General features: G+C 31.2%; 1 protein-coding gene across 1 annotated transcript; it reads right to left on the bottom strand.

Moving 5' to 3' along the window:
• Positions 1-2,120: 2,120 nt before the first annotated feature.
• On the bottom strand, positions 2,121-17,442 carry LOC130892540 (myrosinase 1-like). The gene is made up of 9 exons (XM_057797996.1): positions 17,365-17,442; positions 10,937-11,431; positions 10,452-10,724; positions 8,737-9,140; positions 7,638-7,732; positions 6,597-6,893; positions 6,156-6,293; positions 2,916-3,019; positions 2,121-2,445 (listed from the first exon to the last, which is right to left on the bottom strand). The coding sequence occupies exons 1-9, from the start codon at positions 17,406-17,408 to the stop codon at positions 2,148-2,150; spliced, it is 2,148 nt and encodes a 715-aa protein (XP_057653979.1). The 5' UTR covers positions 17,409-17,442; the 3' UTR covers positions 2,121-2,147.
• Positions 17,443-18,795: the final 1,353 nt, after the last annotated feature.

Consider the following 18,795-nt stretch of genomic DNA (forward strand, 5'->3'; position numbering starts at 1 on the left):
TAATTCATATATTTTGTAGTCTGAAACATTTGAAACTTAGAAATGGGCAAGCCGACAATTTTAATCATTTTATCAATTATATTGAAAATTTTAAATAGAGTTATTCTAATAATATAAATAAACAAGTGTGGTGTCGACAAGTGTTAATTTATTTTTTAAACTCGCTAGTTAAGAATATTTATTTCATTTTTGTCACTCCTAAGCCAAGAAAAGTGTGAAGGGAAATTCATTACTTTAAAATATTATGAGAATATATTGTAACATTTATGTTAACTTTTTGTGTGAATTAATCAAAATTTTGATTTATTTTCGGTTTTTTATTAACTTCATATAGCGAAGAAAATAAACTATATTCATTCTATTTACGTAATTAGTATATTTTGTTTAATTAGAGTGTTGCATTGTGTCTTTGCCTTCTAAAAATTTCAAAATTCTTCTCAGCTTGTTTTAGAATTTCTAATTATTTCAGCATTTTTTCATTTAAAATATATTTGTTTTTTTTTGTTTGTTTTGAATGCTCCTACCCTACCGAAATCTATCAACTCTACTTCAGGCTCTTCTCGTACTTCTATTTTTCTGTATCTTCTAGTTCTATTTGGTTTTTATTAAAATTAACATTATATCATCTTGATTAGTGATTATTGGTTTCAGCTTTAGATTTTTTTATTCCAATTCCCTTATGATAGAGGCATTTCTGTGTATTTTTTGTCACGTATTCACAAACCCAAGTTCTTCATTTTTATTCTAATTTAGTCCTGGTCTGAATTTTTATCAAGTTTTCGTGTTGGTAAACGATTTGCTTATCGTTCATGTTTTTTGTCCATATTTGGAACTATTTAAATTATAGATTTTAAAAATTTTTATTTGTTTTATGTCTAATTTTCCTCTTATATTAATGTAACGAAAGTACTCGATTATATATAATAACTTACACGAGTCACATTTGTACCTTCTGTTAGTCATAATTTTTTATTATTTCACTTGCAATTTGATTTTATTATTCCCACGATTTTATTTACATCAGATGCAGGTTTGTGATTGCTTATAGTTATATTTAAGCCCGAATGTACCATTATCATCCATGACTATTTTTATAATTCTGTCGGTGAAAAAGCATAGTTAAGTGACAAAAAACTTGAAGACATGATTTTCGACATTAATCTTTGAAAGGGTCAACTATTTTATAGAACAAACACATACAAAAATACACATTATACGATTGATAGATTTAAATTATACTACTGTACATCTTACCACTTGGAAAATTTAAATTTTGTTAAATTGTATGTCATCGTATACTCTACCCATCGATCTATTAGAAATGCTAGTACTAAGTCTCAATCCAAACTTTACAGGATTGCGTATTTTGAATAAAAATATTCTTTTTGGATTGGAGATGGGTAACATTGCTTCCAAATTTTTTATGCAAAAGCGAACTGGTATGTAATTCAAAAACATCCAGGACAACTTCTCTTGTTCTAAACTTCGACATAGAGAGCGGAGACAGGTGGATTCGTGAAGTTATACTTACCATATATAATTTTGATTGATTTGATTTGGAAACCAAATCAATTAAAACATTTGTATTTATCCTTATTACCATTATCTTACCAGTATTATTGTATATTGAATAAGAGCTGAATGAACATTGTGAATAAACCACTTCATTTTGCACTGGACTTTATATTTCTTAAACTACACCATCGGAACGATAGACATTTTCTATAATTATTTGAAATTCGGCATATTTTATCTACCTCTGTGATTGCATTTAGAGAAATATATAAAAAGTTTATCTCCATACTTCATACGCTTGTTGTATATAGGTAGAACAACTGATATTTACATACATACATGATATTATTCATCATCATTATGATACATGTGTTTTCTCATTTAGATGATCGAAATTCGAGGCCATGGGAAAGAGCCCATTGTCTCGGTTATTGATACTGCAGGCATATAAGATCATGGCAGGTGATATAAGCTCATGGTAAGAAAATAAAGAGCTGTTAGCAGCGCATGTTGTAACAAGAACCTTTATTACTCTTACTTCGTGTAGCAAAAATTGAAATATAGCTTTTCCCTTATGGTAATAAATAAAATAATGTCTTCAAATGAACCGTTTAATTCATTTATTCAAATATTTATTTAGAGACAGAAATTTCTGAACTATAAACATCACCGGTACTTGAATAAAATCGATTTTTCAATTCTACCATAGCAGAATTGAGACGTGGACTAGGGAGAGGATAATGACCATGTTCGTGTGGAAAATCTTTTGGAAATCCTGGTAGCCTAATTGGTAATAGCCAATTTCTCCTAGGCTTGTCGCATTTGAGCTTTCTGGTACCTGATAATTCTCGAACGAAACTTGCCGATTTTTTTGGTTGTCTTCGAAGCTGAGGATCAGTATAATTGATGTGATAGAGTCCAAAGTGTGCCCTTTAATAGAAATATGAATATAGTAATGCGATTCAAGATTCAAGATTTTTGAGAAATAGAAGACTTTATAAGCATTTCAAAATATGTTTTGATAATAATACATTTGCGACAGGGTTTATTGTAGGGTTTCGTCCAACAGAAGAAAAAAATATGTATTGTACACTACTTATTGTCAAGCTAGACTACCACTAATTATACCCGCAAACCTCAATAAAGCTGAACGATTAGGAATAGTTGTGGAATTCCCAGACTTATAGCCCCGATTTTGCACTCGTTAATTCCCACTTCTTGCGAAGAATGAAGAACTGGCTAATGATATAGTCATTTGGACAAGAAGATGCGACTCAAACTAATGATAATGTCTATCGCTATGATAACATTTGCAACTTCATATTTTTCTTATTCCGAAATCGTCCTTGCTTTCTAAATAACTCACATAAAAATGGAAATATTTTTGAGCAGATACTTACGTATATCCAAAAGGCCATTCAAAATTGTCTAGTAAACTCCAATAAATTATTCCCATAAGATTAACACCTTCATCTACTGCTTCAAGAATGTTACAAAAATAGTCCTACGATTAAATACAATACATTAGTATACAAAAGTCTATTTGGAAGAAAATATTCAATTAATCGTATTTTTTATTGCTTCATACTTTGATGTGGATTCAAAATATTTTGCTTTTATTTATTCGCTAAAATATACCTGACAGTAATGAGATAATTGATAAGCAAATAAATTTGTTAGAAAATTCAATTACAAAACTACGATTGAAATAGAAAAATAATAAATTGTAAGATAACGTTTATATAGGAAATAGTGAGAAGAGGCTCATTTCTTTTTTTGCTTCTTGCAATAAGCAAAAACTGAACTAGATCTTACTCTGGGTGAGACTTATTTTTTGTTATCAACAGTAAAATATTGAGTAGCAGAGTTTAAACAAGGCCGTTAGAGCTGCAAAGACCAGCATCGCAATCACGACACCAGAAATGGTGAAGAAAATCCACAAAGTAGGCATTTTAAAAAGTGCGTTGGACATGAGAAAACTATGCATAAGGTGGGAGCTGCGTTCGCCCACAATGAAACAAAAACATAACCATGGATAAAACATGGGATTATCAATTCAAGCCCGGAACAAAAGAACAATAAAACAATGGACTTAAAAGGGAAAAGCTCATTGAAACTATTAAGCGAGAAAGCAAGCAAAAATGGCCTAATTTAGCTTAGAAGAAAGTGTTGTTTCATCAAGACAATGCACCAGCTCACACATTCGTTATTGCAATGACCAAAATTGATAAAATAGTTTGAATCGCTACCTTATGCACCCTATTTGCCAGATTTAACCCCTCGGATTATTTTTTGTTCCCAAGACATAAAAAAATGACTCGGTCTTTTTCGGTCGATTTTCCAAAACGAAAAGGTGTTAATAGCTATTTTGAGGATCTTGATGTTTTTACTATAAAAAGGGTGTTAAACCCACCGAACATTTTATTAGTTGGGCCAGGTACTTCTGGGACCATTTTCGTTCGCAAGAAAGGAAAAAAAGAATATGAAGAAAACTTGTTCGGAAACTACCAATGCTGGTCCAAATCTGGAAGATCAGCCACTGATCATATTCTCAGAACAGAAACTATTTTTATAGCAAAAAAGCTAATAAGTCTTACGAAAATGACTATCAAAATGTTTTCGGACCAACACGGGATTAAAACAGGGAGATTAGCTATCCACTTCGCTGTTTAATATTGCAAATGGTTAGTTTCATTTTTGTTTTCCACAAAAATAAATTCAAAGACTAAACAACAGGACCACAATAAAAAATGATAGACATAGAACAGGAAGGAACAAGGAAAGTAGGGAGACCGAAGAAAAGATGGCACGCAGAGGTGGAGACTTAATAGAGAGAGAGAATGTATTATACAGTAAACATCATATATATATATATATATATATATATATATATATATATATATATATATATATATATATATATATAAGACAATTTCCAATATATCTGTGGTTTTGGTGACACAGTCAATCAAACACAATTGTGTTTCTCGGTAAGAAAAGTAATTTATTGTTATTAACATGTAAACTAAAAATTACATGAAACAAAAGTATGCACCTATTTAGTACTAAACAAATATTTCATACCTGTAAGAAAAGAAACGACATTTAATGTTATTATTAACAATGTCTGTTCCAAAATCACAAATTAAAATAAACTTAAAAATGAAATTGTTTTCCAGCACACAATCACACAACACGACATTCGAGGTTATGCCCTGCTTCCCATCGATGACAGTGACAGATCATCTGTCACAAACGGACTTTATGTGACGTACGGCAAAATAACACGCAAAAGAAAATTATATTTTTCTTTACATCTCCCCTCCCAGCGAAGATAGGAGACTATATTTTCACATCCATGTCTTCAAAAGTAGGCAGGAGCTGGCGTTAGCTTCGAGATGTGGAAAAAGTTTGACTCTGATCTTCTATGGTCAGTGCTTATCTTGAAGATTGAGTTTGAAATTTTTTCTATGATTTTATAGGGTCCAAGTCTCAATTCATCTAGCTTCTTCCTATTGAGTTTGTTTCCATTTTCTACAAAAACAGTATCACCAACTTTGAAGTCTATATTTTTTCTGTTTTTGTCATAAATTGTCTTGTTGTAATTATGTGATTTGATTGTATTTTTTAGTGCCTTTTCTCTGGCCTGGATTAAATCGTAGTCAGACTTCTTTTGTTTCAGCTCATTTGGCAAAATCGTGACATCTGTGCCATAAAGTAGGTACTTTGGAGCATATCCAGTAACAGTGTGTTCCGTTTCATTGTATTTTTGTACACAACTGTGAGCTACAGATGTCCATGCTTTTTTCTTGTCATGTTCGTTCATTCTGCACCTTATTTTATTGACCAATGTTTGATTTAATCTCTCGTTTAAGCCGTTTGAGAAAGGAGAGTTCACTGCTGTAAAAATTATGGGAATATTATTTTCATCCAAAAATCTCTTGAATTCCTTAGAGTTGATACCTGGGTATTGGTCTGATAATATCAATTCAATGTTATCACTCTCTGCACAATTCTTTATCATCTTTATGAAGTCATTTGCATTTTGGGTACTTGATGTTAGAATATATGCATATCGGGTGAAATGATCTGATAAAAGGTGTAAATATCTCTTCGTTGATCTGGTACCTCCGAAACCTCCTATGGTGTCAATAGAGCATATCTGAAAAGGTTTTGTAGCAGGACCCAAATGAGACATCAGTCCATATTTATTATGTCCTCTTGATTTATTCTTTAAACATACTATACAACCCTCACAGATTAATTTTATGTTTTTAGTCATATTTTCTGCTGCATACACTGAGCTAATCATTTTCTGCATCTGTTTAATTCCTATGTTGCCTAGATCTGTATGTACATTTTTCTTGAGTTCTATGCTCAATTCCTCTGATATAATGATTTTTTCCTTTTTCTTTACTTGCTTGTAGTAAACATTATTTCTTTTTACTAACTTTCCTTTTCTGCATTGTATAACAATATATATATATATATATATATATATATATATATATATATATATATATATATAACTGCATCTAAATGCTCTTGATTTTAGGTCTCTTTTGTTTCAAAATTAGATTTTTTATTTTTTTCATAGTTTTTAAAAGAAAGATAAATTTTGACGTTTCAACAAAACTTACCCCATAAAAATCCACTCGGTCTAAATCATCAGTATAAGTGCCGTTATCGGACATACCTATTTCTGTTATCATAATTCCGTAAGGTTCATAAAGTTTTGTTAACCAATTTAATACTTTACGAACACCGAAGGGAACGCTCTAAAAATTGAGATTCACAATTAGTTCTGAATAGTAATTTAAATAGGAGGAATATATCTCTACATTTTTAGGTATACAAAAACTGGATATTTTAATAAGAAATAGAAGAATATGAGTGAAATAATGAAAAGAAAAAATTATTTTCAGGCTACAGGACATGTGAATTATATGCACACAAACACACCCACGTACTCATGCACACATACACGCATACTCGTACACGTGCACACATACAATCCGACAAAAATGGCATGCGGTCGAATATTAAGATGCTCGACTTGTCCTTCAATATAATTAACTTACCACAAAGATTCCGTTAGACTCTACTGTCCATGAAGGATCAAACGAATCAGCTACTCCAAGATCAGCATTGTAACTAGTTTCGTTTGGCGGGGCTTCACGTACATCTCTTGCTAGTTGCGTAAAATAATGATTCACAGCTAAGAAGTCAGCAGTTCCTTTTATGTATTCGATTTCTTCTTTAGTAAATTGTGGTAACCTTGATCTAGGAAATCCTGCAGCCAAACTTCTATCACGGATCCTTCTTTTTACTATTTCCGGCCAATCACCTTTGAATACTGGATTGTAGTAGAGACCGCACTGAATCATTTTGTGATTAGTTTCATTAGACAAAAGTTGAAGAGGAAAAATATATTTGTAGAGGAAAATAAACAAGAAAAGACAAATTTCATTGTGGAGTATCATATGAACAAAAGTCAAAAAATGAGTAAAAATTTTCATTAGAAAAAAATAAAAGATATTGGTAATAAAATACAATCCTGAAATAAAGAATGGAAAGTTCATAAAGGAGTGAAAGTGAATATAGTTGAAGAGAAAAATAAAAGGTGTATAATGGAAAATTATAAAAGTTGGAGAATTTTACAGAAACCTACGGAAGAATTGAAAGGAATGGAGTAATGGTAATGAAAATAAAAATTGAAGCGAAACAGATAAATTAAATTGGAGATCAAATACATATTTTTGACAAATACAAGAAGTAAAAAAAATAAGCCGATATGCCAAGAATAATAATGGAATGTTAATAATAATAAAGGATTGATACAAAAGTGTAATTTTAAGCAAAAATATTATATGAGGCATAGAGAAGAAATCTTAACTAGACATAAAATCCACAACTGTATATTAATTATCAAATGAAAGTAATGAAATATGAAAAAATTACAAAAAATATCAATAAAAATTTCGTCAAGGATGAGATCCAATAGTGGACTCGTTGTGGCTAAATAGGTCGTAATAATAACTATAACATGCAACAAAGTTACTGAGTATGAAAATACTAATATATACCAATAATATTTGAGTAAAAAATTGAATAATTATCACCTCAAATTGTCTCTGTCGTTCAGCTGCTTCCTCATCATCTTTGGAATTAGAATAAGGTTCAATCCAAGTGCAGTCTATTATAATTGTCATTTTTGCTGCAAAAACAAAACAAATTATCTGATATTTACAAATTACAAAGAAGTGTATTTAGTTAGAGTAAGAAACACTCTAAGCAAAGGAAAATTCAAAAGCCTGTGTGTTAATCTACTTGTAAAACAGCTAAACATCTACAATACAATTTTATCAACACGATACAAGATGTTTATATTGGTGCATAAATAGAAACTACCCCATGAATTCATAAATAAAGAAAACATATATCTACTTCGAACGCTTTTCAGCATCATATATATAATTTTTTATTTAATCCTAAGCCAGATTACCGTGGTGGACACATCTATTTTTTCTTTATATTTTTTGTTTTCTATTTTACTCCTTTGATTTTTATCCCTTTTATATCACCTCTTCTCCCACATTTTCAATCCATCCATTTATTGAAATCATATATATGCCAAATAATATTTTCCAAGATAAACCAGAAGCTTATAGCTTCATAATTTTTATATTTCGAAAAAGTTACACGAGTATCATAGTATCTTTTTGGTGTTAAATGAAATGATGTTAAAGTTCACTTAAAAGTTTAACTTAATCAATCTAATATTGAAACAGTTATGTTCAATACTACTTGGTACGAACCGTATAACTGGCGCCCTCTATGAGAGTCAGACATAAAAACAAATTCATTGGATGTAGTAGTTCCGGCAAAATCGTAAGAAATGTGGATATTTATTTCTCTTCAACGCCCTTTATCTTGAATACGGAAAGCGTTACGAAATTTGTTTACTGAGCAAACCCCAAATATTTTTCAGTTTTCAATCTTTCCTAGAGACGGGAGCACCTTTTTAGACATACCCTGTAGATTCACAAAACCCGACTTTTTATTTGCAGATACACCACATTAGGATGTATAGAATGTAATTAATCACATAATAGTTTGAGAAATTCGTAACTAACTGGGATTGATTCACGTGAAAAAAAACCCTTTAAGGAAACATAGACGTTTCACCATATTATTTATTACTATTTACTTTTCACTCACCTTTATAATGGGGAAATTCTCGTTTATACATATGATATACAGCTGCGTGAGCTTTCAGAACTATATACGAGCATTGGTATTCTAATAATCCATCACTTTCTATAGCAGGAGCAAAAATGTCGCTATTGTAACCCAAATGGCATATCTGTTTAGGTTCGTTGATTGTGAACCAAAATCCAACTTCTGGTAAATTTTTTATGACAATTCTGGCGTAATCTACAAAATGAGGTATTACACTGGCGTTGACCCAGTGATGGCCATCGTCAAAGAGACGTTGTGGCAGATCAAAATGATAAATCGTAGCAGCTGGAATCATATTATATTTACGTATTTCCCGTACTAGGTTTTTGTAATATTCCAGTCCTTTATAGTTAATTTGATTAGGATAACCAGTTGGTAATACCCTAAAATAAATGGAGTGGAGTCTTCAACACAAAAATGGCAAAAATATGATTAACATGACATGTACAAGAGAGAACCCGACAATGACCGGAATTATTTTTAAAAAAAGAGTCCCAATTATCCACAAAACGTCATACACCTCAAAATAGTCTAGATTACCACTAATTTATCCTACCTATGTTCTAATTGTTCGAAATATTTTTGTGCTTATCTGTAGAAAAAGCTAACAGCTGTGGAATGGATCTCCTTTTATACTTAGAAATAAGGCGAAGTCGGATAAGTAAGGTGCGTAGGGTAGTGTAACCATGATATTTAGTTGAAAAACGGTTGAACGGAGATAGATGTATGTGTAGGTGTATTGTCGTGGTAAAAGAAACAATCTCCTGTCTACTGAAAATCGGATCTTTCTTGACTAACACTTGTCCAATCTTGCATAAACAAATTTTATGTGAACTACGTGACCTTGACATCAAAAAAGCAAATCAGAATCGTCTGAATGCTCGATTTGATTCGAAAATATTTTTTAAATGATGGTGTCTTCTATTGAATTATTATTTTGATTTTGGGACTTAATCAAAATACCATCACTCGTAATCAATAATGATATTGTAGAGTTTCATGCTGCTCTTTCAAAACACGACATAATAATTTGATCTTGTTTATAATTGTTAGTGGGAACCCAACTAATAACTGATTTCAAACTTGTACCATTGTTCCAAGTTCAAGGTAACGAAATTGAAAATATTTCAGTTGCAAATTTACAAGAATATAATTTCCATTGAACACCGTAAATATAATATTCAATTAACCACCGAAGAAGTGTGTGCCGAGAGAAATTAGATAATTAATTAATATTTTTGTCATACGTCATTTGAATATTTAATTTTGAATCCCATGAATTTCAAGATTCTACAAGAATTAATACAATTTAAAGACACCGCAACTATTAATTAATTATTTCCCATACGATGAAAACATAAGTATTCAAAAGCTCGGAATATCTCAGAATTTAGAAAATAGACTAAGAGGTTATCAATATGATAAAAAAATAGAACTGCATTAACCAACCATGAAATATCAAAAAAACATAAATTCAATAATAAAGATTCAAAAATTCTTGAAACAGAATCTAAAGCCTGAAAAACGTTTCATGGAAGAAAAACGTACTACAAAAGCACTGCCCATGCCACTTCTCTTCCGGTTATTACCGAGTCCCAATAGTACATAAAATTGTCTCCTTATATAGAGAAAATAGGATAATTTTTTTCAATCACAATTAAACATTCATGAGATAGTAATTATCAAATATTCACCTGGACCAAGATATAGAAAATCTGTACACTTTTAAACCAAGCTCTGCAGCAAGTCGTACGTCTTCTCTATATCTAAAATATGAATTGGCGGCAATATCTCCAGTGTCATTATTTCTAATAGGAGATGGTACTCTATGAACAAGAGTGTCCCATATACTTTGTCCTTTACCATCTAAATTCCACGCACCTTCGACCTGGTAGGCTGAAGTTGCTGCCCCAAATAATACATTATCGGAAAATATTCCACGGGTTTTCAGGTATCCTGATACAGAGCTGTAGAATAAAAAAGTAATTATTCCAAGTAGGACATTCTGAATATTCGATAAATAGTTTCTAGTCAAATTAAAACACGATGGTCATTAATTTGTAGCATCAAGTCTGGAAGTCTTGATGCTACGTTATTCAAAACTCAAATCAACGAATTATTAATTATGCATGTATATGGAGAAGGTAGTAAAAAACGATAAAAAATTTTTATCACCAACCTCGTAGATGATCCATTCTTGAGCAATTCTTCCAGTATCATGCTATCTGTAGATAGTTCATAAGCTGATCCATAATGATTATCATTCGATTGAAAATTGTTTCCAATCGATCCATAACCGTGGACATCATGCCAATTATCTCTTCCACGTCCTGCGTAAAATGGTCTGTGATCTTTATTAGCTATTCCATGATTATTAGGCTCAAAATCCTCAACACTTAGTGCATACCCATTATTATGCCCTTTACCCTGGCCCGCATATGATGGTCTAGATGGTCCATAGTCTTTATGAACTTGTTCATATTCATCGTACTTTGAATCAACGTCTTCACCATATTCATAACCATGATTAAAATCTTTATAATTTCTACCATCTTCCGTATATGATGGTAGAATCGGTGGATGCCAGTCTTGGTATAGAGGATGATTTTGGAAAGACACTGGATTTGGAAATCTGAATTGGTCATCATTGAATTGGAAGGTGATTGTAAGAAAACTATGAAATAGTTTCATATGAATAAGAGCTTTTATTATATTTTATATGATTCCTTCCGGTAAGGGCTCTTTCCATCATGTTTCGCTAGGACGAAACATACAATTTTTCTAGATCTTGTAAACAATCCTCAAATTAAACGTATATAATGTATAATACGCTCAAAGACTGAAAACGTCCAGTGGCCGTTTAAAACAGCCACAACGCGCCTTGCGTTTGCCAGAACGCGTTATGGCAGTTCTGATATAAGAAAATTCTGATAACAAAATAGTAAAACATTCATTATTTGAATAAATGTTCAAAGACAACGTTTTTATATATGTTTTATAACCATAAATCAATTTATATCAATAGTTGATATAAATTATTAACAGTCGATTTAATGTAAAAAAGTATATTACTAAAATCGATCTTCCATGCATATCCACCTATTTGTTTTTGCATGAGGAATTGTTGTGTGTTTTGTGAATAATTTCATTCGGGTTTTGACTATATCATAACAGCCACAACTCGTTCTGGTAAACGCAAGGAGCACAGAACGCGTTGTGGCTGTTTTAAACAGCCACTTGCCGTTTTCGGTCTTTGAGCCTAACATTTTCGTATGTTTATACTTTTATTCGTATTCTTATTATCATGTGCTATATTTTAATCACCCTAATGATGGGAAGAGCCCTCTCCGAAATTTCTCAAATTATATTTTAATACATATTAATTTGTTGCAAAATATAGGGAAACTAAAGAAAAATTAAATTACGAAAGTAAAAAAAGATTATATTTTATTAAACACATTTGTTAATTTAGAAACAAATAATTACAAGAACATTTTTGAAAAGGAATTAAGAAAAGTTCGAACATTTTATTAGCAACTCTACACGGAATGAAATGGGATAAGTATGCATGAAACTCTTCAATACATACAGTATGGTGGAATTTCAGGCGTGTTTTGTTCGTTTTTATTTTCGTCTTCATTCCCGTACAGTTCTTGGAGGTACTTGACCCATGTTTCCTTTTGTATTTGGTTTGTCTTGAATTGATTTCTTTTCTTTGTCCCTTTATCATCCGCTATATGATATTCTATATTCATTACGTACTCTTTTGTAATCTTCGTACGAAATCAGGTTTTTTGACGTTCTGTATTGATACTTAGCTCTCACTTCCTCACAGAACCATGCTGTTTGATTTTTTTTCTCATCTTTGTAGTTCACTGTCCTGGATCCAAGTGCCTCCGATGCCGTTTGTTTCTATCTTTTTCAAATGGTATTCACGCTTTTCTCTTCCTCGATTGAGTCTACTCGTGGAAGATGCCCATAACAGTTCAATATTGGTTTTTTCTACTTTTTGTTCTACTTTCCTTTCTTTAAGTTTGTTTATTTCCATTCTTATTTTTCTCAGTAGCAGACTATGTTCACTGTCTACGTTGGCCGAATTCAAAGTTCTTATGTCCAGTATTTGCGTCTGGTGTATATTTCTATTTGTTGCTATATAGTCGATTGTTGATTTATAGCCCCTGGTATTTTTAAATGTGGTTTTGTGAACTTCTTTATAGTTGTAGAAAGTGTTGTTTATTCTGAGCTAGTTAATGGCTCACAGGTTAATCATGAGTTCTCCGTTATTGTTTTTTGCAGTTTCATTAAATCTCTTCTTTCTTTTTTCGCTATTGCCAAACCCTCCTTTGCTCTTTCATATTTATCTACTCCGCTGTATATTACCAGGTAATCGCTATATTGTTTGTCCTTTTCCCTTCTTCTTTGTTTCTTGTAGAGCACATATGTCTATATTATTGTCCTTTACTTCTTCTAATGATTCTTGGTCTTTGATGTTAAACGAATATTTATTAAAGATAAGCAAGGAGCATCAAATATTTGTTTTTCCAAGTTCTTATCCTTTCCATAGCTTGGGTCGTTGTCTTGAAATTCGTCCTGTTCCGAGGCTCTTTCAACCATGTCAGTTTTCAACTTAGGCAGGAAGCTGACTTAACCCAGGAACTCTCCTTCTTTATCCGGACAAAAGTCGTATTAAAAAATTGTTTTTGTAAATGAAGAATATTAGTTACGCCACTTGGTTAAATGATCTCATTGACCAAATCAAATTACGATTTGTGGTTGTGATATAAAATGTGTAAAAGAGAGCATTGTTAAATCTATGTATCATAAAAGTTGAAGGAGATACATTAGTTCAAAGTTTGCATTCGTGTACCAAATGTGGCTTATACCTTTGAGCTTGAAATACTTGAAATCCTCTACAAAATGCTTTTTTTGAGAATTAAGTGAGTTACTGTCGAAAAACCAACTGCTTTTTTCTCGAAAATTTGGGGAACGAATTTTGGAGCTTTGGAAAAAGAGAAACTTGGAGCGTCCAACAGCTGGCACAAATAAGAAAAAGATTGTAGTGATGATGAAATACAATTTTTCGAAATAGTTTCTTATATTATTTTCTAAATAAAAAGTTTCATTGATTTTGAAAATATTTTTTTTTATTTTCTTATTATTTCTGTAAGAAAATTTTAATTGAAATTTTGAAATTCTTAGTCATTGAAGGTGAGTCTCAGAAGGGTTTGAATATTCAAAAATCCTTATAAATACTGACGAAGTATTCTCAATTCAATATAAATACACTTTTGAATAATTTTTAATTATAAAAGAATCGTTAAGATTATTTTTTAACTTTTCATATGATTATGGGATGATTTGGAGGGGTTCCATGAATCTGATTGATCTTAAACGTGTTTGATAATGTCAACAGAAGATTTTCAAATAAAAATAGCAAACACCCTCCGGCACAGGATAGATTTTGAATAAGGGTGTAAGTAGAGCTTAAATTCAAATTTGCATAAAAATGGATATTGATTAACAAAATTCCACAGTTTTTTATCGCTGGACAATCAAACAATCACTTTCTCTGACATCTTCTAGGAGGATCTAATACAAAATGTGCTCGGTTCCCTGAAGTTGAGGCTAGGATTAGGACAATTTCGCCCACGTTCATGGCTTTTCTCGAGAAGAACCAGTTCAACTCTTTTTCATAAATGAGTGTTATGGTGAATTTTTGTCTCCTTTTGATTACTGAGCTCTATAAGTTTAACTAATATATAAATAGTAAACATTCATGAACGTAGAGTGTGTGTTATTTTTTATCTATCTATTTTTCAAATACTATCAAATATCAAGGTAGTTCATTATCTCCACATATGGTGTGTGGTCTACACTTATATGTATATGTACTATAAACAAATTGTGTCATTATTTTTAAGGGCTGTTAATTTTGTTTCTCTCGATGTAGTGCCTCTTTTCTTGAGGTAAGTATCAATTACTTGATCCTATGTGGCTTTTGGTCTCTATCTTTCTTTGTTTTTGCGTAATTGTGCTTCGTATACTGTCTTTACTGGTATTGAATATTCCATTCTTTATTAATGACCTCACCAACTTAGCTGCCGTTGCTCAATGAATGCCATAAGTGACATGATTTCCAGATCTTGTCGTATTTGATCATTTGTTAATCTATCTTTTTTTGTAACACCTCTCACACGCCGAATATATTTCGTATCTACCGCTTGGAATGCAGTTTTTTGACAATTAATGAGTCCATCTTGCACTGATCATATAATTTTGTGTTTCTTGATACTTCTCTTTATTTTTTGTGGCTTTTTCAATTCACTTGGCAATCTCTACATCTTTACATCATCATTACCCCTTTTTTTTATATTTCTGTTTCAAGGTATTCAAATGTGCTCATCGTTTTTATCCTATATCCTTTTATTTCTATATTTTTTATTTATTGTTTGTGTGTCATTACTGAAATCTTCTCCACATTTATTTTCATACCAAACTGCTTTAGTTTATTATTCCAAATGTCTGTACATCTTAAATTCTTTCTGCAATAAGGACTAGATTATGAGCATATGCACCCTTGTATGCTTCTACCTTTGCGAAATCCACTTTAAAAATTTAGTATATCTGTCGGTCTTCCTAATGAATACTGCTAGAAATCACAAAGGAATAGTAACCAAGACAAATATCCACAATAAGGGGTAGTACTCATAGTTTGCCGTAGTGAGAAGACCAGAAAGACCAAGGTTAATTTTCTGTTTCGAACGCGAGAAAAAAGAAAAGTAGTAGTATTCAAAGCTGAACAGTTGAACTGCAATCAAGCAAATGGTTAAATGGATTACGAAGATGGAAAAGATGTGATAAATTAGTAATAGAATAAGTTAAAAATTGTACTAGCAAAGATCCTTCCCTTCTCTTCCCTGTTAGTTATATATGTATGAAAACCATTTCTAGCAATTCTCTTTGTATTCGATACTGTTTCAAAAAATATGATCGAATCTATCATTCCATTGTTTATTCACTAATCTAGTAATTTTTTTTTTTCTCACTAATTCTTTGGATTATTTATTGCGTTTTCATTTAAACTGAGCACCTAATAAAAAAATAACAAAAATTCTTGATATTATAATAAAAATATATTGTATTTTTGTCATTGTCATTTTCATATGAAAGGATATTCATATATTTACGAGGTTTGACTTTAGTAGAAGTTTCCAACGTCAACCTGAAGATGTAAGCACTTATCAATATAAATAAAGAAATATATATGCACTTGTGTTAAGAGATTCTCCCTTATGTCAGCCATTTCAGATGCTTAGTTTCTATTTAACAATCGTATGAGTGAGTTTTTATGAATATTTTTCGGAAAATGTAGAAATTTGAGTATCGAGCTGTCATTGAATATGTGCAGAGAAAGCATTTGCCATATACTGTCTGAAGAATAATGCATGTGTAAGCTATCCACCCGTTGTGTGCCGCGTTTGTGTGTCTACAAAAAGCGCATTCAAATGAACATTTTTCAGACCTCATTTATGTGGTTTAATCAGAATGTGTCAGATTTTTAGATCGATTTATAATAGTAGAGGAAACTTGTTTCCATTACATTCTGGAAACGGAAAAAAGGTGATCGGACGGAAAATTGATGAGTACCGTATTTTGGGATATTCATAGGATTATATCATTGACAATTTTCAGAAAGATAAAACAATAAAAGAAAAAGAAAATGCTATTCCATTAGTCAATGCACTAGATCTGCCCCCAGCGACTTTTTCCTTTTTATAACCTTGAAAAAGTTAGTGTATAGTAACTATAGCAACATGTTAAAAATATAAAAATGTTGATATATCTACTTTTTTTGTTGGGTCCGAAAATTTTCAGACAGCCCTGGTATACATATTAGAGTTATTAGTTATTAATAGGGTAATTTGACTAAATATTGACTTTTTAGAGAATGTCAACGCTTCAATTACGGTGAATATATTGTGAGTTTGCATCATGTTTCTGGATTCATCTGGAAATCTGACAGATATATTTTAATACTCATACGAAGAAAATAATTTTTTTCGTTATCTGCAAGGTAAGTGTCTCCAATTACTTGTTGCAGATCAAAATCTGGCATGCATTAAAAATTTGAACGAGACTTTGGATATCTTCATATGTAATCCAAGTGACTCCATCGGGTAGAAGATAAAACTTGGTTACACTTTTATGCTTCAGAAATAAACATAGAGTTTTCATATTCCAATGGTGTAGTCTTCATAGACTAATAAAAAAAATACGAAGTGATAGCAGTGGCGAACGTGTATTTTGCGGGACATTTATTTAATGGTTAGAAATTCATTGTGTAGATTTGAAAATATTTTTCAAAGTTAAGTATTTTTACATTAAAAAGTCACTCTTTTTTTCAAACCGTCTGCTATTTTCCCCAGTATATTTAATAGTTACGATAAAATAATCTATATGGTACTGCAAATTTTAGTTACGTCAATCAACGCACATATCATTAGAATGATAATAGAAATAATGTTTTGATTTTTTTTATAAATTTTCAAAAAAGGTGTAAAATAATTTTCTAATTGCAGTCTAAAATGAGAATGAAATGGAACTTACGAAAACGTGATAAATATATACAACTGACATTGTTGGATTTGCATTTTTCACGGTCACAACACAATCAACAATCAAACTGATCGATTATCTATGTTTCTCCATTTTATAGGCAAGAAACTCAATTTATTCATAAAGTTTGCAAATAATTCCTTTTAATTTGGAATGACTGGAGAATCCACCTCGCTTTTGTAGTAAACTGTATGAAATAATTATTTTCCATCAGATTTTCCAAATGTTGATTAAATTCATGTTTAGTTTGAAAATTTCAAGTTTGAATAAATGTAACGTTGCTTTTTTTCATTATAACGTGATTTACAAAAGCAAACATGTATGTATGACATTTAGAAAGTGAAAGTATATAATTAAAGAAATTCCTATCGATGGTATATAGATTATATTTCTAGCAGCTGATTGATTGTTATGAATTTTAGATCTGAGCTAGGAGCATTAGGGTTGTAGGTCATATAAAAAGTATTCTTCGACACTTTTGTTTCTTGAAAACAATTTTTCTACATTAAAATCGATGTTTTTCAAATACATATGTATGTGCAATAATTTTTATTGATTTTTTAGAATTTTTGGAATATTTTCAGAAGTCTATTTATCCACCAAGAAAGTTATACAAAATTGAACAAATGATAGTTAGACGGCACAATATCCGGTCTATACACTGGGTGCATTGACATAAATCAGGCTCTGTAATTTTCAAGACCATCAACTGGTTCTATTGACCAGCGGATGCAACAACAGTTCTTGTCAGGACTACTTTAAAAAAGGACTTGATAATATTCCAAATACAAGCAGTCATCATTCCCCCCCCCCTCCTTAAAAGGAGCTCTGTAATATTTTGCCACTTCTCGTCGGCAAAGTAAAGTAAAAAATTGTGAATTTGTATGAACAAATCCCAAATGAGGAATCGGAGAAAAAGGTATATGCCATTGTGCTTAAAATTGTATAACTTTGGGTAAGTCATCGAAAATAGCAATTTTGTATGAAATTAAAAAATACAGAAAAGAAATAGAAAGAGTATTTTGATAGAATCTAACATTATTTTAAAGTGGAGAAGAAATTACCTCAGATAAAACGGTATAGGCGAGAACAAAAACCCTTTTTTAAATTGATGAAACCTGGCTAAATGAAGATCATACAAATTTCGAAATAGGGATAGATATATCAATTTGAGACAATAGAGATGCTTTTCTTAAAGGATTTTCCACATGTTTAAAAAAACTATCTGGAAAAGGCAAACATTTTATAATTCTTCATGCGGGATCCAAGCATGGATTTGTTAAAATTGCATTGCCAATATTTGAAAGTGAAAAAACTGGAGATTATCATGGGGTTATGATTGGATTGATATTTGAAAACTGTTATTCTGAATTTTTCAGAAAATTGCCAGACCTTGCTGTAATTGTAATAGACAATGTATCT

The sequence above is a fragment of the Diorhabda carinulata genome, chromosome 4 (assembly GCF_026250575.1).
Source record: "Diorhabda carinulata isolate Delta chromosome 4, icDioCari1.1, whole genome shotgun sequence".
In the NCBI taxonomy this organism is placed as follows: Eukaryota; Metazoa; Arthropoda; class Insecta; order Coleoptera; family Chrysomelidae; genus Diorhabda; species Diorhabda carinulata.

Coding starts and splice junctions, on each gene's coding strand:
- LOC130892540 (XM_057797996.1), bottom strand. CDS start 17,408: ATGCAAATCCAACAATGTCAGTTGTATATATTTATCACGTTTTC. Junction 6,894..7,637: donor AACGACAGAGACAATTTGAG/GTGATAATTATT, acceptor AAAATGATTCAG/TGCGGTCTCTACTACAATCC. Junction 3,020..6,155: donor ACCGAGTGGATTTTTATGGG/GTAAGTTTTGTT, acceptor ATTTAATCGTAG/GACTATTTTTGTAACATTCT.